General features: G+C 46.0%; 2 protein-coding genes across 3 annotated transcripts in view; one reads left to right on the top strand and one right to left on the bottom strand.

Moving 5' to 3' along the window:
- The window catches only part of nherf4b (NHERF family PDZ scaffold protein 4b), a 350,895-nt gene that overhangs the window by 242,852 nt on the left and 82,023 nt on the right, over positions 1–26,020 (bottom strand). The gene's annotated exons all lie outside the window — the stretch shown is intronic.
- Positions 1–26,020, top strand: part of med13a (mediator complex subunit 13a) — a 139,260-nt gene that overhangs the window by 45,611 nt on the left and 67,629 nt on the right. The window contains exons 5-30 of one of the 2 annotated variants that reach the window (XM_085173979.1): positions 271–471; positions 563–757; positions 872–1,034; positions 2,773–2,883; positions 4,552–5,307; positions 6,392–6,608; positions 10,164–10,194; positions 10,590–10,711; positions 10,872–10,956; positions 12,139–12,350; positions 12,829–13,025; positions 14,570–15,486; positions 15,661–15,828; positions 17,176–17,399; positions 17,536–17,725; positions 18,024–18,444; positions 18,591–18,816; positions 18,998–19,189; positions 19,826–20,049; positions 20,293–20,435; positions 20,574–20,732; positions 21,596–21,775; positions 22,073–22,215; positions 22,300–22,464; positions 24,506–24,606; positions 24,827–25,914. In XM_085173979.1, the coding sequence (XP_085030105.1) occupies positions 271–471; positions 563–757; positions 872–1,034; positions 2,773–2,883; positions 4,552–5,307; positions 6,392–6,608; positions 10,164–10,194; positions 10,590–10,711; positions 10,872–10,956; positions 12,139–12,350; positions 12,829–13,025; positions 14,570–15,486; positions 15,661–15,828; positions 17,176–17,399; positions 17,536–17,725; positions 18,024–18,444; positions 18,591–18,816; positions 18,998–19,189; positions 19,826–20,049; positions 20,293–20,435; positions 20,574–20,732; positions 21,596–21,775; positions 22,073–22,215; positions 22,300–22,464; positions 24,506–24,606; positions 24,827–24,959 (5,876 nt within the window). In that variant the 3' untranslated portion in view covers positions 24,960–25,914. Of the gene's footprint in view, positions 1–270; positions 472–562; positions 758–871; positions 1,035–2,772; positions 2,884–4,551; positions 5,308–6,391; positions 6,609–10,163; positions 10,195–10,589; positions 10,712–10,871; positions 10,957–12,138; positions 12,351–12,828; positions 13,026–14,569; positions 15,487–15,660; positions 15,829–17,175; positions 17,400–17,535; positions 17,726–18,023; positions 18,445–18,590; positions 18,817–18,997; positions 19,227–19,825; positions 20,050–20,292; positions 20,436–20,573; positions 20,733–21,595; positions 21,776–22,072; positions 22,216–22,299; positions 22,465–24,505; positions 24,607–24,826; positions 25,915–26,020 lie in introns of those variants that run through there. The other variant, XM_085173980.1, reaches the window with a different exon arrangement.

Here is a 26,020-nt window from a genome sequence, read left to right as displayed (position 1 = left end):
TGACAATGAAGGGAAAACACATGTAGAAAGAAAGACGAGTTGAATGATGTGAAGAATTTAGCAACAATAAGAACAGACAAGAAAGGAATCGCAAGTGGTATGGATTTAGAGAGAAATGGGACGAGGATTAAGGACCAGGATGTAAGGGGAAAACAGGAACTAGTTTTTAAATGTAGTTGTGGAAGACGTGATGCAGATGCAGATTGGAAGATTCCCAGAGTTATGCTGACTCTTTCTTTCTTGCTACTTTTCCTTCCTCCCCCTTTTTAGTGATCCTGAGTCCGTTTGGTCTAAATGGGACACTGACTGGCCAGTCCTTTAAGATGTCAGACCCACCTACCCAGAAGCTGATTGAGGAGTGGAACCAGTTCTATCCCATCAGTCCCAGTGCCAAGGAGAACGTGTCAGAGGACAAAGTAGAGGACATGGACTGGGAGGATGAATCTCTGGCCTCTGTTGAGGTCCTCGTTGGTCAGTATTTATTTTATTTGAATCCACAATCTTAAGAATACCCTAAATCTACGTGTAGAGTTTCTTGAACTTTTTGCCTGTTTTGGTTCAGGTGGTGTGCGTATGGTGTACCCAGCCTGCCTGGTGCTGGTACCCCAGTCAGACATCCCTGTTGTGACCCCTGTGGGGTCCTCCCACTGCACTGCCGTCTACTCTGGTGGCCACCAAGTGCCTGCTTCCCAGCGAGAGCCCGCCATGTCTTTGGTGACACTCACCCCTCCCACATCACCCGAAGAGGCGCAGACAGGTAAAGACATGAGACTCCTGCTGAGTCCTGAGTTGAGGATTTCTCTTAACACGACTGGAAGAATTTGTCATCTTCTGTCAAATGGTCTGTTAACCTTCCTCTTTCCTTCCCCAGTGGACTCTCACTCGGCTCAGAAGTGGGTTAAGATGCCTTCATCATCTGATGCGTTTAGCGTGGACAGAACAAGTCACCACGGAGGAAAGATTCCACGCCGGCTAGCCAGTCAGATGGTGGAGCGTGTCTGGCAAGAGTGCAATATCAACCGAGCCCAGAACAAGTACGTGTGACATCGTGCAGAGTGCTTAAACATACAAACTGCCAGAAGGTATGCGTGATGGATGCATCACCTATCATTGGCTTTGCTCTCAGTCAGACTGGATTGTCTTCACCGTATGATTATGGGAAAATATTTGACCATAAATTCAATTAAATTTTATTTACACAGCACCAAAGGCACTTTATATTGTAAGGTAGACCCTACAATAATACACAGAGAAAACCCAACAATCATATGACCCCCTATGAGCAGCACTTTGGCGACAGTGGGAAGGAAAAACTCCCTTTTAACAGGAAGAAACCTCCAGCAGAACCAGGCTCAGGGAGGGGCGGGGCCATCTGCTGCGACCGGTTTCAGATCAAACTAACTTTAATATTAGACAAAGCTATGACGGGAAAAAAGACCAACTTTTCCGAAACTATGTGGGAAAGATGTAATCTCACTGGCCACACGCTGGATTGTTCACTTTAATAGAATCTGTCTGACAAAGTGAAGCAGCATCAACAGAGTCGGTGACATCCATCAGTCTGGTTACACAGTCGTTTCTAAAGCTTTGGGACTCCAACGAACCGTTTTCTGGAAAACTAGAAGTCAAACACGACACAGCAAAACATTCAATTCAGTTTATTTATACAGCTCAAAATCACAACAGTCACCTCAAGAGGCTTTATATTGTAAGGTCGACCCTATTATAGCACATAAAGAGAAAAACCCAACAATCATATGACCCCCTATGAGCAGCACTTTGGCGACAGTGGGAAGGAAAAACTCCCTTTTAACAGGAAGAAACCTCCAGCAGAACCAGGCTCAGGGAGGGGCGGGGCCATCTGCTGTGATTGGTTGGGGTGAGAGAAGGAAGACAGGATGAAGACATGCTGTGGAAGAGAGACAGAGGTTAATAACAGATATGATTCAATGCAGAGAGGTCTGTTAACACATAGTGAGTGAAGAAGAAACACCCAGTGCATCATGGGAATCCCTCAGCAGCCTACACCTGTTGCAGCATAACTAAGGATTCAGGATCACCTGATCCAACTATATGCTTTAGCAAAATCAATCTAGACCAGTGCATTAACTGGTACAAACATGGTCACTGATTATTCCTGGTTAAAAACATTTATTATTTCAATATATGTAATGAACAGGAAGAAACGTCTGGCAGGAGAAGAGGAGCAGTTACCTCTGTACAGAAATACTGAGCGTGTGTTACTGCGAGTTGTGTTTATGTACGTATATAATGTAGATAAAACTGAAGATCTGATTATTGCTTATTTGATATTAATTAGAAACATCATAAATAACCACACAGACAGACAGATGTATTATTCTGCTACATTTGTCTGCTTTTTATTATTGATATAAACTGAGTTTTGAAGAAAACTGGACAGATATGATTGTCAGTAGTCAATTAATAGCTTAAAGTTTTAGGCCTTGTGTTGTTTTTGTTATTCTACAGCAGTGACTCTGACACCTTGGGATCTGTTGCCTCTTGACCAAGCACAAAACGTTGGCTATAGTCAGCTGTCAGCTTGTCAGCCAAACCATTACCGCTCCAAGGAGGGTGATAAAACCGGCCTCGGCTCAAAGCTTTTACCAATCGCTGCTGTATGTGAAAGAAAAATGTCATCAAAAGTGGATGGGGCCGTTCACATAAACGCTGCTTGAAAGAATCGGGGAAATTGAAAAGTCTCAATAGAATTTCGTTCCGACTTTTTATTTATTTATTTGAACTCCCCAGGCGAAAGTTTCCAGCTGCAACCAACGGTACCTGCGAGGAGGAGCCGAGCGAGAAAGTGGGAACCTGGGATTTTGTGGAGTCTTCGCAGAGGTCGTACTGCAGCTGTTCGAGGTCAGTCGATGTGCAGCACACACAGGTGTTGCTCATACGTGCGCGCTCAAAGACATTTCAAAGAGGTTACGTGGAGTCCACGGGGCTTTGAACACGGGCGCAGAGTCAGCAAAATATCTGCAAGTTACATCTGCGTCTAGACTTTGACAAGCATATTATTCTTCACATTTTTCAATTTATCACTATTTTGTGTAAGCGACAGCCGTGGTGGGGCTGAAACCTCTGCTGGCTTGTGTGTTTCTGTAAGTCGGACGTTTTTATTCCCGCACTGACTGGAGGGATTTCAGGCGGAAAGAGTAGTTTGACCTCTGATGTAGCTGTTGAGGGCGGTAAAAGGAATGTTGTTAAAGTGAACAAATAAGCTCAGATGTGTTTGCCCTGAATCAGCCCAGCTGTCCTTATAAAGTCCTCACTGAACAACCTCCTCTGTATTTATTTAGGATAAACTAACACCCCCATCATATGCATTAATATCATTTTGCATGCAGTAATCTAACACCTTGTAAATGCTTTTCTTTGTCTGCTTTTGCCTGCAGACGGTTAATATTTGTCCTCTCTTGTTAATATATAGACATTCTTGTCTATCACATTTTATTTAATGACAGTTTTTAGATGCTCATAAACAGCATGCTGCTATGTCTGCAAACTGCAGATACAGGCAGCTGTTTAATCCGCTGAAACACCAGCCCGACCACTCCAGTCTGCACATCTAACCAGTATACTCTATGCCTGGATGCTTGACTGGTTTTGTCCAAACCAACTGAAGGAAAGTTCTGCTTTGTGGTTGATAATAAAGCGCTATCTGAAGTGGATCTGTGTGCGTGTTTGGGGAATCCTCTGCAGCGGGCTTGTGCACCTCGGACTGCAGATGAGCAGAGTGAATTGGGCCAGTCAGCTGGAGCATGTTAATTTGCTGGAAAGCACCCAACTCTTTGGCAGCACATAAATGGGAAGCTGTGCGTTGCCAGTTTTACTGTCCATTAGCTTTGTTTTGTAGATGGAAGCCATACGTGTGTGTTTATGTTGACAGCTGAATGTGAGGTCACGCACAAAGCCTGCTTATTAAAGAGGGACACTGATGTGTAAGTGCTGCTCGCAGCGCGAGTGCTGAGCCGTCAAAACAGGGTCAAAGATGACCTCAGACTATTTTTCTTTGAAACGTGTCTGATGGGATGTAGGAGCCAGGTGATCCCAAGGTGATCCCAAGGTGATCCCAAGGTGAGGAGAGTGGCTTTTGTGAGGTGGGTGTTATAGCAGGTCATGGTGAATCCTTCATATGTTGTTTCTTTTCTTCTGACAGCACTCTGTGAATCTGCTTCATTCATTTCTGTTTGGCTGAGTGAAGAAAATACAATATTGATGTTTTAGAAGATGATTTTTTTTCATGTCATCAGTTTGACTGTGAATAATTAAATGTATGACTGCATTAGCCTTTGTGGTTTAGCTGTTACAGCTTTACTCTGGAGCTGATCCGTGAAGTGTGTTGGGATAAATTTGGGGGGCGGTGCTGCCTTGTTGGGCTAATTGATGTTTTATAAGAGCAACAGATGCGATTGAAGGAAGTTTCACACGAGCTGCACAACTTCTCGTAAAAGCCTCTCTGTATGTGCGAGTGTTTTGCTCCTTGTCACCGTCTCACTGCATTTCCCTGTTTTTGCTCTCCTGCAGATACAAATTAGTTAAGCAGCGAACAGCCAACAACACGGGCCAGCCTCAGTCAGCTGGCCAGCCATCCCAACCTCCAACCAAGCACAAAACTGGAGGAGAGAAGCCAGAGAAGGGTGACAAGCAGCAGAAAAGACCCCAGACACCCTTCCATCATCGCAGCCTGGCCAGCGACGAAGCCTCCATAGACACAGAGGCAACAGCTGGACAGAGGTTGGCCCTGAGGAGTCAGGATGGAGCACGATTTCCTAGTATTCGCTCTGCAGACGTATCCGCCATCCAAAAAGCCCCCCAGCTCCACAGTGGGGGCGTTAGCACTGGGCCATCAGAACAGGCCAACTCCCCTCAGCCCCCACCACTTAGTCCCCACCCCTGTGAACGCAGTGAGGAGTCAGGGGAGGGCATGAAGAACCCTTCGACCCCCAATAGCCAACACTTCTACCAGCCGCAGCCGGACGCTTGCCTGGTCGGGGTGAAGGGCAGCAGCGAGGAGCAAGGAGGGCCAGAGGCTCTGAATCAGCACTTCCAGTCCCATCAACCCAACCCCCACCCCGGGACCTCAGCCTACTCCGAGCCTCCTGAGCCGACCGTGTACGTGGGTGCAGCGATCAACCTGGAGGACGACAGCTCCCACGCACCGTGGAGGTTATTCAACTTACCCCGAAGGAAAGAAGCCGAGCTGCCCACGCCGCTGCTGCCTGGAGACAAGCTGAGAGAGGAGGCGGCCGCGTCACAAGACAACCTGGTGTCGGTCACAGAGTGAGTGGCAATTACATTTCAGTCACCGTTCACTGGCCTCTGTTTGGGAAAGCCAGCTATCCCAGCTTTCCTACTTTGTATACGGTGCCAGTGAGCCGCTCTGAAGCACTTTGAACAGCCCAGAAAAAATAGTTAAAATAATAACACATCTGCCTCAGATTGCTGCCCCTCCTGTTCCTCCTGTTCAGTGTAACTACACACAGCTTTGTGACCTTTTGACTTCATACACCAATATGCAGGCGAGCACTACTCGGTGATTCCTACACACAAGCACAAGAGCAATGATGGAGTTGGATAAAGATAAAACACTGCTATTGTAATAGAGGTGGAGCTGATAAAAGTATCTGCTGGTTATCAGTTTGGCAGGTTGTAGAGAGCATTTGACTGAGCTACAGCTGCTAGTGAGGAATCACAGATAGTGGCAGCATGAAGGGTCCAGGGTGAAGATGCAGGAAGACCAGGGTGGCCAGAGAGGGAATTATCAGGGAAGTTATGCAGTCCCGAGTGGGGCCAGCCACTTGTAATCCCCCCCAGCTACAGCTCTGAATATTGGCTAAGCTCTGACCCAGGTCACTGCACACCATCACTTTGCATCAAAGCCGGACAGGCATGATAGGAGGACAGAAAAACACAGTTGTTGCTCCAACTGCAGGGAAGGCCGAGGATAACGCCTAAACAGAACGAGCCCCTCCGCCAGTGGTTTCCTTCTTCTCCGTGTCGTCCCGGCTGTTACATATGATGTAGGCCAGAGTCCGAGCTACAGGAGAGTTTTTGATGAGTGGTGCTGATGCAACAGGTGATAATTCTGTGTCAGAAAGAGTGACGAGTGTGAGCGTTTCATAAATCCAGCAGAAATGTGATTGTCTGACAGCAAACAGGAGGCTTCTTCTGCATGACGGCTGTCAGGTGCAGTCACTGCCGTTTCTGTAACTCTAGTTAAAACACTGGTAGATGATGTCACACCAAAACAGCAGTTGGGGCAGCACCCTGTTCACACACGATCCCAGTCATCAGTTAGACTGCTACTTTATGAAGATCTTTACATTAAACACGAGGAGTCACTGTGTTTTTATCCCCTATCCAGGGTGATGTCTACGTCTAAATGGCCACTCAAGGTTTCCGAAGAACGCGTGCAGATGTATCGAGCCAGGAGGAACCAGCATCTCGCTGCTGCTGTAACAGATGGAGATCACGAGCCTGAGGTCGACCCCTACGCCTTTGAGGAAGGAGATGTCAAGTTCACGTTCTCCAACAAGAAGGATAAGTCAGGCGGGGAGCGGGAGCCAGGAAAGAAACACAAGGTAAGGCCAGCCAAGTGGACGAGCGAGGAATGCTCCTCAGCTGTTAGCAGGATACCTTTCACACGGCTTTACTGCGCTGTAATGGATGCATTATGCCAACCTCGCTTATTGTTCTTCTGACAAGAACATCAGACAGTGAGCTGTAAGCTCTGCTGCTCTCTATTACATTTTCTCCTATATGTCCATTACTGTATTTAGATGCATTCAGAGTAGATTTTGCAACATTTTCAGAACTGAAAAAGTTTCACTTTCTGTGAATGCAAAATGACCTTTTGCACAAGTCACCCACAAGGTGCAAACCAGCTCCCAGCTCTGCCATTTATGGGATGTTCTTCATTCTCTGATGATAATTGCTTATTTGTATATTTGTGTAACAGTAATCTTTACAGTTATAATTGTAACTGTTGCAATCTAGATCTGAAAGAGAACCTCTAACTGTGACCAGCACGGTGTCCACAACATCCTGTTATTATCATTTACTCACTTTCTTGTCTCCATATTTGTGTCTTTAGTAGGGGTGGGGAAAAATGGATACTGTGTAGCATGGTGATATTTTGTTTGCTAATAATGTATCAATACAGGGACAGCAGAAATCGATACTTTGTTACAAAAAGGTTTTTGTGCTCTGACTTCAGAGCATGTTGATCCTTTTTCTGAGCAAGAATCCTGACATTCCTTCACTGTCCAAATGTGTTTAACTTGTTTTTGGCAGCAATAAACATGACAGTTTACTTATTTTAATTTAAGACATGTTTTATTTTAATTAAGTTTAAAACTTTTTTATTTAATGTAAAATTATATTTTGTTTTAATTTACTTTCAAATTCTTCAGTTGCTGAAGGGGCTGCATAGTTTTCATAAACTGCATAGTTCAGAATAGCTATAATTGTACCAGATGGTTGATTCAGTTAAGTTGGACTAGACTGTAATACAAACCGTTCAGTTTGTCAACAATAAAACTGAAATGAGAGAAAGACTGAGTGTGAGACTTTGATATTAGAGAAAATGAATATTGATAAAGTTTACCTTTATGTACAGAATCTGAATATCGCAAAATATTTAAAAAATTGCAATAATATCGTATCGTGGGATGTATGGTGATTCCCACCTCTAGTCTTTAGCTCTGTTTGCACAGGACAGGGACACTGACAGCAGGTTGTACTAATAGTTTGTAAAGTAAAAATGCAGAGGGGAACGATCATGTCCTGAACATCGTTATGATTTTGGTGTTTTTCTTTTTTTTGTCGTTGTTGTCTTCACTACATTTCCCATCAGTCTCTTTTCCTTTGAGATTTATGGCCGCTGTGCTGTGCAGGCCCAGCTTATTTAGCACAATATTATGTCTGCAGCTTGTAGTTGTTTAGCGCCAAATTTCAGACTTTGCTTATCTCTGTGAAAGTGTCGCAAAACACACAAGTGTTGCTGGTAGTTTCTATGAAGTCTCCCAGTCGCACTGGTCCCATGTAAAAATTCCTTGTTGGTTTTTATACTAAACAACTTGTAACTGCAGCTTTTACATAAATGAGGAGTAAAAACTGCATGAAGTGACATTAAATATAAATAGTGGAGGCATGTTCGAGGATTAAATGTGCTCAGCTGCTTTCCTCTGATCATCGTAATGATTATAAACCCGAGTCAGCAGATATTCCTATCAAAGGCAGATTATCACGTGAGACTTTTATCGTGGTTTATCTGTGGATTTGTCACCTTGAAGCCCAGCTAGTTTTAATGCTAGTTTACCTGCTTAGTAAACAGCTGTGCGAGGCGGTTGGGCTGCTTTTAATTGCTCTTGCAGCCGCAGTCCATCGGATATCTTACAGAAAGCTGCAGTAACAGTTTGAAGAAGGCGTGCTGGTGCGAAGCCTTTTTCAGCGTCACCACTTTATTCCACGCCGTCCTTCACTTAGTTGCCTGGGGTGAAAAAGGGACAAGAGGGCTGATTTTAAGATCCGGGAGCCGGCGAGTTAGAAAATAGGCCATCCGCATCCTCAGCAACACTGCACTAAAAATAACAGGACAACCACTTTCTGCATGCATCCGCTTTCACTGCCAAAGTCTGAATGAGCAGGAAACCATTCCTGAATCACTATTGTTGTTTGCGCCCAAACACCAAACCGTTAGCCTCTCCGATTTCCTTTGAGTTGTTGTGTTTTTCCTACTTGATCTGCCCTCTTCCTCCTTCCCCTCCTCGCCGTATTCTTCTGCTCTGCTTCCGCCTCTGTGGCTTTTAGCGTCGGTTCCAGAGAAGGGCCACCTGTTGGCTGGTGCGATTTTGATGTTTGTGTGTCCCCGTCCCCAGCGGGACGTCACAGTGCCACAAACCTGACTCACTGAAGCGTTGAGCCTTAAAAAGCGCCCTCAACTATTTTCCTTCTCTTCTGTGTGGTTGCGACCCCGCTGCACGCCCCCGATGTGTGCAGAAATGTGAGGGTGAAGGCAGCTCTCGGTGGAGTGAAGTCTCTTAAGAGCACTGTGTGCAGTGGAGCTCTTCCTCCGTCTGTCTGCTTCACTCTGTGTGTGCACATGCTCTGCTCTGAGCGTGCACTGGTTATTTCTTAAACTAATAATTTTGTTTGTTTCAGTTTGTTGTTGTTGTTGTTTCCCCTTGACATCATTCATCGTTGTAGCTGCAATGAATTTCACCTCCTACCTGCCACATATTTAATCTAAACCCTCAGAATCTGCCTGTGAAGGTTAACTTCACTGTGTCAAATTAAATCTTAACGTGAGATTAAGTCATTATTTTTAATAACGCTTATTTGTGGAGTCAGACATATTTACTGCTCATCACTTACTGGCGGCTCGTGTTGTGAGACGGAGAAGAAAGCTGGGCTGCTTTCGAGTCTTTTGCCAGATGCTAACACACCTTCCCACCCACGGCTGTGCTATTGATAAGGGGTTAAGGTGTCTTTGCTGCCTATAGATCGCAGCCTTGGTGGGGATGTTGCGCGCTGCCCTGCATCGGGCCTCTTAGGGAGACAGATTAAAGCCTGCGTTACTCAGAGAAAACCCTGGAGCGTAATGAAATCAATGGCCGGGACATAACATTGCTGTTCCCCTCTCAAACTGCTCAGCACACAGTGTACACACAACACGCCACAAGAGCACGCTGGCACAGAAGGCCAGGCCTCCCAGATATTGATGTCTGTGTAGGAGCCTAACAGGCCATTCCTTGGATCGTGATTTCACTCTGGGCTGCTCTGGAAATCTTATTTGCCTCAGCAGACGCTCCCTGTTTGTCTGCCTCTCTCCAGTTTTCTCTCCACTGTACTTTTGTTATTGATAGGCTGAATTATTTTGCACATTGATTGGATAAGTTAGCATGTGGCTTTTGAAATGGTTCTTTTTGTGTTTTTGTAGTTCATCAAATTATTTGTATATTTTCTGCTTTGGGCTTAACAGATTTGACACGCCTGTAACCATGCAGCAGTGTGAGAATTTCATTGATATCGGTGCAGTTTAATTTGAGAATATTGTTCAATGAAGCTCTGAAACAGCGTGTCAGTAACAGTTCAGTGTTTGTTGGTCTAAGCAGCCAATCTCTTCTCTCTCTCAGGGTGAGGATGGAGGGACCGGCCCATCAGATGGTAAGCAGCCTGTTCCATTTCCCAGCATCGTCCCAACACACCCAGTTGTACTGTTGCTCTCAGAAGACCGACATAGTAACTCCAGCGTTTTTCATTTTAGTATTCAGATGGATTTTGGCCACCGCAGTGACTGAAACCTGTTAGCTACGTTTCCAATATGTCAATAGAAATTAATTTACCAAATAAGTAACATTCATTCTCAATTACTTCTAATTTAAATCTCATATAACAGATTTGTCACGCTGAAAGCATTTCACTAATTGAATTTTTGAAGAAGAAAATCTTGTTCGTGGATTGAGTCCATTCAGGGAACGAAACAGTCGCAGCTCAGAGCAACGTTGCTCCTTCAGTGGATCCTCAAACAGCCGCCGTTACAGCAGTGTTTGTGTGCTCAGATCCTCAGCGGGCAGCGCCTCACAACCGCGTGACTTCCACCAGCCTGATCCACGAGACGGACCTGGTGGTGTCCATCAACGACCTGGACAACCTCTTCAACTCCGATGAGGATGAGCTGGCGGTCAGTAGAGATCTCGAGTGTGGTGTTGTGTGTCTTTCGTGCCAGAGCAGTGGTACCTCTGATATTTACAAGCCATTTGTGTGTGACTAATACAGGAATGAATTAATAGCTACAGACTTAATCAGGTGTTTTATTCTTTTCGCCCCTCTCCCTCCTACAGCCGGGTTCCAGGCGACCGGTGAATGGAACGGATGGGATATTTGGCAACAAGGAACCCAAATCATCCATCTTGGATCCTGTACCCTGTATGTATCGCTCAGTCTCCCACCACTGATGTCTCTCCTGCCCCCCCCCCCCCTAATGTGCCATGCCTCCCTAGGCTCCAAACACAGATGTAGAGTCAGATTGGTCGCACCTGTGAGGCCCCTGAAAATTAAGAATTATACACTGAGGTTTTGCCAGAAGCCACCTGAGACATAAACACAGTATCCCCCATGCTTAGTATTCAGCTGAGGTAAAAGGTTTCATATCCTTTAATCCACTAAATGAAGTTCATGTTTTACAGCTCAAACACAGTTGTTGCTCAGACTGGGTTTGGCCACCTAGTGGTGAAAAGTGGGACTGCTTAGAAAGCTGCTGCTGCTGGAAGTTATTGGTTGTTAGTCTGAGGTTAGCCGAGATTTTCTGAGCAACAAAAACAAAATATGTTTGTGTTGGTTGGAGCACTGGGACACTGGAGCTTTTTAAAGATGCTGTATATATTTCACTGTGAGGAAAATTGGTCTCGGATCAACCGTTGTCTTTAGTTTTATGTACAGTCCAGGGCCGTGGCCTTTACTTTAAATTGTGTGCGGTCTCCCAGATGCATCTCACAATAGCAAAAGTAGTTGTTGGATATTCCCTCAGCATACTGTGGCCATCTATTTATTTAACCTCTTCACCAGGATTCTGCTGCAGACTTATCTTTATGTAAATGCAAGAAATATAAAAAGGAGCTGCTGGTTTCACTGTCATCTACCTTTGCAACAGCTGACTTTCAACAGCCCAGCTCAATTCTGCATTGAATATCTATGCAAATTCAAACTTTTCCTCACATGAGGGTGATAGTCCTGTTAGAGGAATTAAAGGAATCAGACATTCATTGGTTTGATAGGCACATAGCTGCCTGTAACACCACCATGGCTGTCATATTTGATTACAGAAGCATAAAACATGCATCAGCAGGCACATTGGCAGAACGCTTAGTAACACTTACAGCTAAAATTGAAACATTTTTGTGAAGCTATTCCCAAAATGCGTCGTTACTATCTTACTAAATGGTTTGTGAAGTGCAGTTTAAACATAGGATCCAGAACTATAATTACTTTTATCCCCAGTGTAAGCTGTGTGATAACAGCAGCAGTCTTGCAATAAACCACCTGCATTTGTTCCTCTTCAGACACGTTATAGCCTCAGTCTGACCTTCATCGTTGGTTCTTCTCTTCTAGGTTCAGATCATCTAATCCAGATGTTTCCCACGCCTCCCTCCCTGGAGCAGCACATCATGGGATACTCGCCTATGAACATGTGCAGCAAGGAGTACTGCACCATGGAGCCCAGCACGGGCATGACGACAGTGGAAGGCCCTTCGACTCTAGGAGGGCACTTCAAGATTGAGGTGGAGGAGAGCTTCTGTAGCCCTAAGCCATCGGAGATCAAGGTGGGTGTGAGCGGTTGGTGTGTCACTGTGTGCAATCTTTTGTTGTGATGCACAGAATTTAGCATTTCTTGTCTGCCGTGCTTCAGAGGGCTCTTCTTGTAGGGTGATTTATGTCTAAACGTGCAAAAATATCTACTGGAAAATAAGGAAAAATGATCTTTTTTAACAAAAAATGTTTTGTTTGTCCCAGCATCAAAGTAATCTGGTGATATTTGTTTGTACTTTGATGCAAATATTGCAAACGGGATCTGGCAGCACCCGTATGTCCTGCCTGTGCATGCATCTGATTTCATTTTCTGCAGCACGTCACAGAACATGCAAACTATCGATACAATAACTGTGTATCAGGTAATATCTGGATGTGAAAAGAAGCTGCTGCAGGATTTGTTTGGGATGCTTGTGATTCATCCTTGTGTTTGTGGCTCCCGCCCCCAACGGACCAGACACAGTGATGCCTTATTTTCTGTCCATTTTGCAGGACTATTCTTTTGTGTACAAGCCAGAGCCGTGTCAGCTCTTTGTAGGGTGCTCCATGTTTGCCCCGCTGAAGACTCTGCCCAGTCAGTGTTTCCCACCTATCAAAGTACCAGAGGACTGCATCTACCGACCCAGCTGGACCATGGGCAGGGACATGCTCAACCCCGTGCCTGTGATGACCTACCTTAACAAGGACAGGTACGCTGCTCTGTTTCTGTGATATTATCTGGATGTTTACCTTCAGGTGTGACTCTGCAGGTCTGTTTCTCTGTCTTCTGACAGTCAGGTGAACTAATTCAGATGTGTCAGCCTGTTTGAAAGAATTGTTCTGATTCAGGGTATAGTTGAGTGTGGTGTGCGAGGAAGTGTGTACCCTGCTCTGTCTGTCCACACAGCCTCTGCTCTATCCCTGGACACCACCTTAGCAGTCAGCTCAATTTGCCATGCACGGCTGCCTCAGGCAGAGCAGGGATACGAGTGTAAAATGCCTTCTTGGTTGAAGGCGAGGATTATAACCGGAGTGGTGAGATGGGCCCCCACAGCGGCTCCATGCCACCTAGCTGCTCATAGCAGCGTGCCGGCTATAGTAGACCTGTCAGTGCTGCTGTTGGCTACACACATGCAGCGCTGCTGTTTTCCACACAAACATGGAAACGTTTGGTTTTTCTGCCGTTCTTCGGTCGACCCTCACATCAGCTTTGTGTTTGCTGATTGCTGTCTACTCTCTGTTGCTCCTCTTTTTAATGATGCACTTCTTATTTCAGTATTAACCAGTGTTACTTTACATGCATATTGATAAACTGCATAACAAACCATGTCATTTTCTATAAATAATAAAAACCCTTTAAAGCAAATGACCGGACTGGACCAAACGCTAGTTGCTAAAAATACGAGACACGCTGCTTTTTACTTACAGGAAGTGCTCTTTCTCAGCTTTTAATTGCTTTTTTTTCACAAGAAGTCTTTTTTTTTTAAAGCAGAACTAATTGCATCTGCAGGGTTATACTTTTGCCTGATGATGCAGATCATTTCAGAACATTTCTCTCTCGAGGACACTGGAGCGTGACTGCAGATGTAGAGCATAACAAGCAAAGAAGGTGGTCAGTGTATATTTGAATAACTGTAACATTAGTGAGGTTCTGGTTTAAGTTATATGAATGCTAAGTTGAGCCTGAGTGGGCAGACAGGTGTCTATAAGCACTTTGTATATTGTTGCTATGGCGCTGCCTTGCCATCTGCATCCCATGGCGACTGTGTCCTGGCTGGAGAGTGTTGTGCTGGGACTTCCTTCGAATGGGTCTGCGCCAGGAGCTGTTCCCCCGACATGCAGCTAGGGACATGATGTGCTCACCCACCCCCACACTCTCTCTCTGCTTCCTCACAGTTGCTTGCAAACCCAGAAATGTCCCTCACCTCAGAGGGAAGCGTGTTGAAATGTTTATTGAATGTCTTCCCTTTTATACCCGTTTCTCATTCTCTCCCTGCTGCATTCTCGTCCCCTCATGTGTAAACGTGTGTGCAGTCTGACCCCACTCTGCCTTATTACTCAAATTGTCTTCACAAATTCAGCGAGACGGGTGGATGCAGTCTGCGGTTATCTCAAGCGGTGTACTGAATGTTACTGCACCAGAGAAGAACCATGTTTTGCATACAACTGTGTGGTGTCTCCCGTATCTTTACACCGCAGTTACACCCTCTGTCGTGCACGTGCGACGTGTCTAATTTGTTCTTTCGTTCCTCAGTAACATCCCCAGTGTGGGCAGCACCATGGACCAAGAGTACACCCCTCAAACCCAGACGCCTTTCATGATCAACAGCGCTCCACCGAGTAACAGCGGTGGCACCGGCATCCTGCCCTCACCCGCCACCCCCCGCTTCTCCGCCCCTACCCCCCGTACGCCTCGCACCCCCCGCACGCCACGCGGCCCCTCCAGCGTCCAGGGTTCAATCAAGTACGAGAATTCTGACCTCTGCTCCCCGGCGGCGTCGACCCCCTCCACCTGCCGACCGCTGAATTCGGTGGAGCCGGCCACGGTCCCCTCCATCCCCGAGGCCCACAGCCTCTACGTCACCCTCATCCTCTCCGAGACGGTCATGAACCTCTTCAAGGACTGCAACTTCGACAGCTGCTGCATCTGCGAGTGCAACATGAACATCAAAGGAGCGGACGCCGGCGTGTACCTGAGCGACCCGGTCAGCGAGGCCCAGAAACATTGCAGCTGCGGCTTCAGCGCCGTGGTCAACAGGCGCTACGGGAACGGCTCGGGCCTCTTCCTGGAGGACGAGCTGGACATCATCGGCCGCGGCACGGACGTCAGCAGAGAGGCGGAAAAGCGCTTCGAGGAGCTGCGGCTTTCCTCGCTGGAGAGAAACGGAGCCGGGAGGAGCGAGCAGATCTCGGACGAGCTGATTCTGCTCCTGCAGGATCAGTGCACAAACCCCTTTTCACCCATCTCAGTTCTGGAGCATGACGCCGTGACTCGGGGGCCGGGCGGGGCTCCTATACCCCCGTGTGTACGGGTAGAGGAGAGGGACTACCGCAGCGACTGCTACATGGCCATGGAGCACGGCAGGCAGTTCATGGACAACATGTCAGGAGGCAAGGTGGACGAGGCGCTGGTCAAGAGCACCTGTCTGCACAACTGGGCCAAACAAAACGGTGAGGACGCAAGAATCTGCTTTAAACACCATCTTTAAAGTCCAGGACGTCTAATCTGTGACGAAAAATATCTAATTAAACGTACTAAAAGTCTGACTTTGGAAGGACATGGACATGTTTTGTGTGTTTGTTTGTTCCCCATAATGTTGGTGTTGTGATTAATCTGTCCTGCAGCGGTGGACGTGAGTGCGCTGTGCTCTCAGGATGTGCTGCGGGTGCTGATGTCCCTGCAGCCTGTACTCCAGGATGCAATCCAGAAGAAAAGGACGGTGCGGTCATGGGGCGTTCAGGGTCCCCTCACCTGGCAGCAGTTCCACAAGATGGCTGGACGGGGCTCTTATGGTAAATCCTGTGTTAAACTCTGAGACCTCGCTGCTATTCGCTCGACGGGTATTAGCAATCGACTGTTTTCGTTTCCTGATACAGAACATGAAGAGGTGTCAGACTGAGGGGAATCCCTGAATCTTGCTTGTCTGAGTGCAAAAGTGCTGACTGAAAAGAAAAGACTTAATTTGTAGTATAAGGATGATTAACCCTTTAAGACCTACCATAGAACCAAGTCCACCAGAGCTTATATTATATGTTTACATGCTGTGGAGCCATTTTTGGGAGCATTTCAAGTTGATATACATCAATACAACCATTATAGCCCAGATTTTAATAATATGTCTGCATTAAGTGCATAGTAATTACATAAATTGCAAGAAAGTGCAATAAACTACAAAAAAATGTAAAATCGTTTTTGTTTTTTTAACATATATTTCTAGTTAGAGAAATTTAAGAGGCTTATCCCTCAAAACTGTAAATACAAAAAAGTTGCACAAAATAGTTTCCCACCACAGGAAATTTATTTTGAGTGTCTTCATAGTTTTATTTTTGAAATACACCAATTTTTATACACTGCAGGAAAAAATAAATATTATAATGCAAATTTGCAAAAAAGCAGCATGTGCATCAAAATAAACTATTTCCAGCAGTGCAATATGAGTCCTAAGCATCCCAGAAACCACACAGAAAGTCATAAAGTCAAACATAACTTTTAAAAACACCAGTATAGGCTCATGAGGCCTTGATGGTAAAAAACTACATTTCTGCGAAAATGACGTCACTTCCGGTTTCGGGCAGGTCATGGCGGACATGCGATAGTTCGCACTGACGTCTATTCCAACGTAGGAAGTGTTATGAACAGCTGATCGGATCGGCAAAGCGTGTTTCTGGAATATTATGTTTTTGTTGCTGCAAGTGCTTTTTATGCAGTTTTTACAAAGTTATATGTGGAAGGAAACTGTGACCGAGGACAAGCTGATGGCATAAGATGTAAGTACAACTCCTCCGGTTTCATATGCAAAAAACATTATTGCGCTAGCTCACGTGGTTGCAGAGCTACAGGGATTTAAAAATAGTTGCGCAAAACAGAGCGTGCTGCTCTGACCGGCTTTAAAGGGTTAAGAAACGTTGTGGATGACGTTTGAATCTCGAGGTAGCAAAGCTCTGAAGTCACATCAGTAGTGGGTGAACCTCTGCTGTGGTTCTGCTGGGAGGAGCTGTCACATTGTTGGGTGACCTCACAGTGAAAGTTTGAATGTGACATCTTACCAGTTAACTATTTTTACTCTTTGGTTTATTTCGGCTTCTTTCCACCTCTTTGGTTTTACCTTCACTCTTCTCCTGTTTCCATCACTTCCACAGGCACAGACGAGTCCCCGGAGCCTCTGCCCATCCCCACCTTCTTAGTGGGTTATGAGTACGACTTTGTGGTGCTGTCTCCATTCGGTCTGCCCTACTGGGAGAAGCTGTTGCTGGATCCCTTCGGCTCCCAGCGGGACATCGGCTATCTGGTTGTTTGTCCTGACAACGAGGCTCTGCTCAGTGGCGCCAAGACCTTCTTCAGAGACCTCACCGCTGTTTATGAGGTGAGGATTAAACGTCCGCCTACGATGCCGCTTTAGTTTTTCACCACACAACAACTCCTCTCAGCACATTTAGCTAAATCAAACTAATGACATTAAACTTATGTATCATACTCTGTTTTTATCCATTTCCCTCCAGTCATGTCGTCTGGGACAGCACCGGCCCATTTCCAAAGGCTACGCTGATGGCATCGTCCTTGTTGGTGGCAACGGAGCCAAGACCCCCGTGGATCAGCCCGTCAGTGATTGGTTCCTCAAGGCTGCCAGCAGCAACAGTGACACCTTCGCTAAGCTCAAACTCTATGCACAAGTGTGCCGCCACAACCTCGGTACGTCACGCTGACGTTTCCTACCACGTGCTTGATTCTGGCTGCTGGTCGTTCTGATAATGTGGTTCATTCAGCTCTTTGGTGATGAATTCCCACCTTTTAACACCTCTTGGTGTAGTTATTAATATATTGCTGTTATAAAAAGGAGAACCTTGACTGCTTTAAGCGAGCAGAGCTTCCAAAGAAGCGTGATCAGAGTAGGAGGATGCTGAAAGTAGTAAATGGAGTGTCTTTATTTTCAGTCTTATTGATAAAAGTCCAACGATGCTTTTCTTTCCTGTGTTGTTTCTCGATACAGCTCCGTACCTCGCATCACAGGCATTAGACGGCTCTCTCCTCACGCAGCCCAGCCCCACACCCTCATCCAACCAGTCATCATCCACACAACTATCTAACTCCACCTCCAGCACAGCCAGCCAGCAGGGTTCAGCGAACGCCGCTGGCTCCACTGTTCCCAGCAACAGCGCGCCCTCCAACAGCGCCGCGCCCTCCAACAGCGCCGCGCCCTCCAACAACCTCGTGACATCGTCAGGCCAGACCAGCAGCACGATACCCGCCAAGCCCGGCTCCTTTCCCCCCTTTGGGAGCATGGGCGGCCAGGGCCAGGGAGGCGGCCCCCAGAGCGGACAGCTGGGACAGCAGGCTGGTACCCAGAATACCGGTGCCTCGGGGGACAACTCCAGCAGCCAAGCCCAGGGGCCCACAGAGCCCCCCGAGAGGTATTGTCAGAACACAACAGCCCTCATCCATCCAACAGAAAAGTATTAATACCAAACACTTTACTTTCATGCAAAAAAATAAAAGTTTAGTGTTTATGATCTAAAAAGTTGGCTGAGCGTAAAATGAGTCCTTGTGTTTACTGCAGCACTTTGGAGCGAGAGAAGGTGGGAGTGCCCACAGATGGGGAGTCCCACGCCGTCACGTATCCACCTGCCATCGTTGTTTACATTGTGGACCCCTTTAGCTACGAGGAGGCCGACAGGGGGGCGGGGCCCGCACAGTCCAGCGTGTGGACGCTGGGTCTGCTACGCTGCTACCTGGAGATGCTTCAGTCGCTGCCTCCACACATCCGCAATTCTGTTTCTGTGCAAGTGAGTAGATGTCAAAGGAGAGCTCCTTTTGATTTCATCTCATCGTGGGAACTGCAGTGCTGTTACACAACCATAAACGCGTGCTACTTTTCATGTTGCATTTAAAGAAGCGTTGGTAAAGAGTTTAGAGTTTGGTTACCTGTCGTTTTAAAAACTTTCCTTCTCGTCTGTTAAACCCCAGATTATTCCGTGCCAGTACCTGCTTCAGCCAGTGCGAGGTGAAGACCGCCACATCTACGCCCAGCACCTCAAATCACTCGCATTCTCCGTGTTCACTCAGTGCAGACGGCCGCTGCCCGCCTCCACCAACGTCAAATCACTGACTGGCTTCGGCCCGGGCTTGGCCATAGACACCGCACTGAAGAGCCCAGAGGTAAATGCAGCAAACGCCAGGTTGTAGGCGTTGCCTTCTAATTGCGTCGTCAAACTCACGGCTCTCTTTTGGCCCTGTGAGTTAGCGTTGTTGTCCGGTAGCCTCCATTCTCTGAGCGATCGAGAGCAAAGAGAGGGCGGCACTCTGACCCAGCAGTGTTTCAGACCAAACATGAACCTGACCTGATGTGTTGCAGCCTCGAGCCGCAGCTGTTGAGTGTGCAACCAGAAAGAAATAGTTTCCAGAGTTAACCATCCCCAGAGGGTCTTGGAACTGGAACCGGACCAAAGGAACGTGTAACCCTCTGCTCCTCCGCAGTTTTCTTTCCATTATGTGCTTGGCTAGCTCCCTGAGACCTTCATAATGGGATCTTGACTCCCAGTTTAGACAAAGGGGTGCTTTAGATCAGCTGACTTCCTTCCTCACAGCAATGCTACCTTTTCCTTTTATACACTGGGAAGCCTTGAAGTACCTCAGAGAAACAACTGGGACATGGGTGGGACAACGGCACAGACACATTAGCATATTTGTCCATAAATAATAAGGGAAGTCAGCCAAGATAGAGATGTAGTATTTATCCTTTGGTGCAGAAGAGGTGAAAAATAAATCCTGAATCTTTTTGTTTTCCATCTGCAGAGGCCAGAGTGTCTGCGTCTGTACACGCCGCCGTTCATCCTCGCACCTGTGAAGGACAAGCAGACAGAGCTGGGGGAGACGTTTGGAGAGGCGTCTCAGAAGTACAACGTGCTATTTGTAGGTTACTGCTTGTCCCACGACCAACGGTGGCTTCTGGCTACCTGCACTGACCTGTACGGGGAACTGCTGGAGACCTGCATCATCAACATAGACGTGCCCCACAGGTAGGACTGCATCAGCGTGACACACCTGCCAGCTTCACCGTTTGGACCGTGGCGTGTTTTTATGAAACGAAACCTTTAATATTACTCTACACAACAAGAGTTTAACCTTGATGTCACTCAGTCTGCTTCATAGCTAATCTGCACGACGCTTAGCACTCAAGTTTAGACAACAGGTTCAGCTTGTCCTGCATTAAAGCCCTGCTGAGTGGCTAACGCGAGGTTTTGTGTTTGTGTGTTCTGCAGGGCACGGAGGAAAAAGGGCTCAGTTCGGCGTCTCGGCTTACAGAAACTGTGGGATTGGTGTTTGGGACTCGTGCAGATGACGTCCCTTCCCTGGAGGGTGGTGATTGGCCGACTAGGCAGGATCGGGCACGGAGAGTTGAAAGGTAAGGACAGTCGTCATTCATTCATTTATTTATTTATTTTTAAAGTTTGCCGAGGCCAAAAACCAGATTGTCGAGCTCTGTTTTCGTACCAGCGTACGATTCGCTCAGTCTTCGCTTTGTCTCGCCTCCGTGTCCCAGACTGGAGCATTCTGTTGAACAGGAGAAACCTGCAGTCGCTGAGTCGACGTCTGAAGGACATGTGCCGAATGTGCGGCATCTCCGCCTCAGACACCCCCAGCATCCTCAGCGTGTGCTTGGTTGCCATGGAGCCACAGGGATCCTTTATCATCATGCCAGGTACAATGTGTGCGCTCGACAACGACGACTAACAAAACGACTAAATAAACGATTTAATGTACACGTCGTATCTGAGTGACAGTACTTCACCCAGAGAGGCGACGCTGGTGTGTGTGTGTGTGTGTGTGTGTGTGTGTGTGTGTGTGTGGGGCATGATGGATGGTAGGAGCGTATCACAATGCCCCCCCCTTCCCTTCCCCATCCAGGGCAGATTGATGGCAGGGCAGATCGTGTACCTTTCGCTCATAAAGCACTACCTCTCAGATACTCATTGATCTCAATGCAGTGTGATGGAGCGCCAGATCAATGGGTTTATTTTGGGAAACGAGTAGGGGGGGATTGTCAGTGCATCATGCCGGGATTCTGAGCTATGCCAAGCTGAGGACATCTCCTTTCTAAAAACCCCTTCAAGCTGAAAGAGATTAGCGCGGCTGTGTTAGCCTCAGATGACTATGACTAAGGGGGTTGGCACTAAATGTAACAGCTGTTCTGACATTCACAATCTACTTTCCTCCGTGGTGTATATGTGAGCACACTTTAAAATACGCTTTTGAAAACCGAACGCTGTGATTTTTAGCTGCAAAAATTAACACGTATGAATATTTAATCAGTCAATTCTTTCCATTTTGATGCCACAGCTGTGTTAATCAGTTAAAGCTCTAACTCGGCTTTCGCTCTAACGTTTTTCTGTTAACATAGTCACGACGGTGCGGTGAAATTAAATCACTTTTAACGATTGGGACGGGATGAATTTGCTCAGCGAGCACCAGTTTAATCACTCGTACTACACAAAAGGATTGTGAATGGATTCTTGTTCATATTGTGTCTCTTCACTGACCCTTTCTCTCTGTGCGTCCTCTCAGACTCGGTGTCGACGGGCTCGGTGTTTGGCCGCAGCACCACCTTAAACATGCAGACGTCGCAGCTTAGCACGCCGCAGGACACTTCCTGCACCCACATCCTGGTCTTCCCCACCTCTGCCATCGTCCAGGTCGCCAGCTCCAACATCGACACCAACATCGACATTCTCAATCCCACCACGGGTCAGTTGTTGTCCTCTATCTGTCTTTCACTCAGCAGCTGTTTCTTGTTTGTCTCGCAGCGATCCCTCCTGTCAGTGTTTGTTTCCAAATCCTCCCCGTTTACTTCTCTACTCTGTTAAGTTTGGTTGCATACATGCTTTCTGCATCTATGGCCCCCTCAAGGGTCTCCAGCTTATTTCTTTTGTGACAAATTGTTGGCAGAGAAAGAAGCCATATTTACAGTCACATTGTGCATTACAGTAAATGGCACACTCGCCCTCCAATCCAGATCCTATTGAGCTGCTCTCTTCTCCACAGATGGCTCTGATGCTATCGAGATCTTGGCCCTGCTCGACCAGGAGAACGATTTAGTGGATCCAGACATCATCAACATCTCGCCTACCACCTCCCCAGTGCACTCCCCCGGCTCTCATTACCACCACGGAGGTGATGGCAGCAAGGTACGACATGTACACAACACACACGCTGTGCAACATGACGCTTGGAAAGCAAAAAGTTCATCTCGAGTTTCCACCTCGTTGCAGGGTCAGAGTACCGATCGTATGGAGTCCCACGAAGAAGTTCCCAACCTCCTGCAGCAGCCTCTGGCACTCGGCTACTTTGTCTCCACGGCCAAAGCCGGCCCACTACCCGACTGGTTCTGGTCCGCCTGTCCGCAGGCTCAGAACCAGTGCCCACTCTTTCTCAAGGTACTAGTTAAGGATAAGGATACTCTCGCATCTTTACTGGGGCTGTTCAATGTGATGATATATATCTGATGACGATATGAAAACATTGTTTCATATCACGCTATCGTTTGTTTCGTGGTGTCGCAAAATAAACTATTTATGGCAAAATTTTATTTTTATTTATTTTATTTTGAAGCAGCCATATTAATTTTTTAAAGTTCTCTCTTTCTCTTATATTTAAAATAACGACACTACGTGTTGTCATTAGCAACAATGACGGTAAACCCAGGTCCAGTGTTGCCAACTTAGCGACTTTGTCGCTATATTTAGCGAGTTTTCAGACCCCCTAGCGACTTTTTTTCTAAAAAAAAGTCGCTAAAAAAAGATGTGAAAGACATTACAAAAAACAATAATTGCTAAAAGAAATTTAATTTGTAGTTCTAAATAAATTCTAAATGCATTTAGGACGTTTTTTATTTCTCTCTCCAGCAGCGTAGGTTACAATTATATTAGCATGACCAATTATGCAAATTAGGTGATGACGTCATTTAGCGACCTCTAGCGACTTTTAGGACAGCCAATAGCGATTTTCCTTACTGAGGAGTTGGCAACACTGCCAGCATCTGCTTGTTTATTTTCCACATAAACCTTTCACAATAAAGCTCAAGATCCTGTTGAGATTTTTAAAATAAAATAATAATAATAATAATAAATAAATAAAACTAAAATACTCTCGCATCTTTACTGGGGCTGTTCGATATGATGATATATATCTGATGACAATATGAAAACATTGTTTTGTATCACGCTATTGTTTGTTTCGTGGTGTCGCAAAATAAACTATTTATGGCAATATTTTATTTTTATTTATTTTATTTTGAAGCAGCTATATTAATTTTTAAAGTTCTCTCTTTCTCTTATATTTAAAATAACCACACTACGGACGGACAAGTCACTGTTTTTACGTGTTGTCATTAGCAACAACGACGGTAAACCCAGCGTCTGCTTGTTTATTTTCCACATAAACCTTTCACAATAAAGCTGAAGATCCTGTTGAGATTTTTCAAAATAAACTAAAATGATGACAAACAGAAGGACCAGTCAAAACAAACCAGGACCTTATTCCTAAAGGAGGGGCTGCCTCTGCAGCACGGACATGGGTTGGTTATGAAAAGTCTGACACGAACCAGAAACCTGTAATTATGCAGGAAGCCGGCCCCCACCTCAGACTCCACACGACAAACGTCTTCTACCACCTACGCAACAATCAGGTGAAAGAGTGTGGAGAGAGTTTACGGACGAGAAGCAAAAAAGAGCCATCAGGTGCTCCAAATAAACCTCAGACTCAAACGTTAGAGCTTTTCCCTGCAGCACGCCGTGTAATAAATACAAAGATACAGCGACCTTACAACTTATATCTAAAATATATCGTTTCATGCATCAGTCAAAACACAGAATTTTCAGAAAGTGTAACATTTTTGTGATTTATATCGTTGTCGGGACGATAGATGTCTTATATCAGGATATGAGCTGTTGGTTATATCGCACAGCCCTACTAGTGAACTTAAGTAGCCGTCCTGAACATTATCACTCAAACAACACCAGCATCCTGTGTGCAGCCCTGACCTTCTTTATTACCTGTCGGCTGTTCTACTAAAATGCACTGACGCTTGTTTACGACAGAGCTCTGCGTGGCCGTTACAAACAGCGCTGGCTGTTAATCCCGCTCTCAGCTCATCGCTCTGACCGCTCTGGCATAGACTTGGTTCACCACCCCAATAAACCACAACTATGTTGGAAATGCAGTAAATTTGTAAGACTGGTGAAGAATGTTGCTGCTTGAGCGAGTGTGATTGAAGCCTTGTGCGTAATTGCACACAAACAAAGTGTTGTACTTATAATAAGGTCGTTTTGATTTGCTTCTGGGTTTGGCTGCAGACTCACTGCTGCTGCCCTTCTGCTGTGAAAAGAGCTGTCATTATTTAAATGACATGTAATGAAGGGTTGATAACTTCATTATAATGCCTCTGACGCCACCTCTTCCCCCCGTGCTTCCTCTCAGGCCTCTTTGCACCTCCATGTGTCTTCAGTGCAATCAGATGAACTGCTGCACAGCAAACACTCCCACCCCCTCGACTCCAATCAGACCTCAGATGTACTCAGGTAAACAACACCAGCACACACTCTGCATCAGGTCGAGTGCACAGATTACTATTACCACCCTGCTGACTGTTTCCAGGGTGAGTTTTCTATTTGTAGCCGACTTCAGACCGACGCTGCTTTGTGCACAATGCTGGTAAAAGTTGCCGCATGTTTTAATGTTCATCGATTGGACGTTGAAGCGGTGAAAACTGAAGCGTAACCGTTTTGTGTGCCTCTGCAGATTTGTGCTGGAGCAGTACAACGCCCTCTCCTGGCTGACATGTGACCCGGCTACGCAAGACCGACGATCGTGTCTACCGATTCACTTTGTGGTGCTCAACCAGATGTACAACTTCATCATGAACATGTTGTAAACATCGGGCTGTTACAGGAAGAAGGCGGCGGGGGGTCATAATGAGTGAAAACCAGTGTACGGAGCTGGATCCTGCACCAAGATGGGATTAGATGGTTTTCCAAGCCTTGCCAGTCCTTCTCCACCACCCCACCCCCCACCCGTGAGACTGGATATTCTGTCCCTGTGATTTAAAGACATGCACGTAGAGACAAGGGAATAAAAAAGAGGGGAAACTAGAAGCTGAATTCAATGAACGTGAAAGAATGACAGATTGGTTGTCATGATATGTAGCATGGCAGCACAGTCACTGGCCAGTCTGTATCGATGAGACAAGTTTATCTGTAAAATTATTGGAAGAAAAGGGACATATTTGATCAAGGAAAAAACCCAAGAATGGATCTTTGGTTTTAAGACATGAAATTCCTTTTTATTCCTTTGGATGTAATTGTATCCAAACAAAATGCCTGCATTTATCTTATTTATTGTAAGTTTTTAAATGTATAATTTGTCTTATTTCTTAACCTCTTTTATATATTAAAAAATGGAGAAGGTTTATATCACCTTCCTGCTTTAAAGCAATTGGTCTAAGATATATGTAATCGTCTTAATAAAAACACCAGAGGAAAAAATCCCATAAAAATGAAAGTCCCAGTAGGTTGCTTTTAGAGTATTATTTTTTGTAATGGAGACAGAATATTTGTATTGTCACAATGTACAGAAGAATTAGAGTGGAGAATTATGTTTCATGCCTTTGAGCGTGAAGACCTTACAGCAAAGCTGTAGCTGCAGAGGACTTGTACAGCAATGAACTTCACTGTGTTCAAATAAAGAGGTACATTGTTGTATATAGTATTTTATACCACACATTTAGACACAAAAACCAAACGGCAATATATATAAAATAATTCTATATGAATGCCATGCCAGCAGTTGGTGGTGTGGCTTCTGTTTTAGGAATAAAGTGCGTCAACTTATTTTCCTGTGCTTGTGTTTATTGCCTGGGGGAGGGGGGCTGTGATGTGCGGTTGGACCAGGACACCAATAGCGGAGCGGAGTGACAACTATTGGCATCTCTTGGAA

Source organism: Neolamprologus multifasciatus, chromosome 10 (genome assembly GCF_963576455.1).
Source record: "Neolamprologus multifasciatus chromosome 10, fNeoMul1.2, whole genome shotgun sequence".
Taxonomy (NCBI): domain Eukaryota; kingdom Metazoa; phylum Chordata; class Actinopteri; order Cichliformes; family Cichlidae; genus Neolamprologus; species Neolamprologus multifasciatus.
The sequence above is the reverse complement of the archived record's forward strand: the minus strand, read 5'-3'. Positions and strand labels throughout refer to the sequence as shown.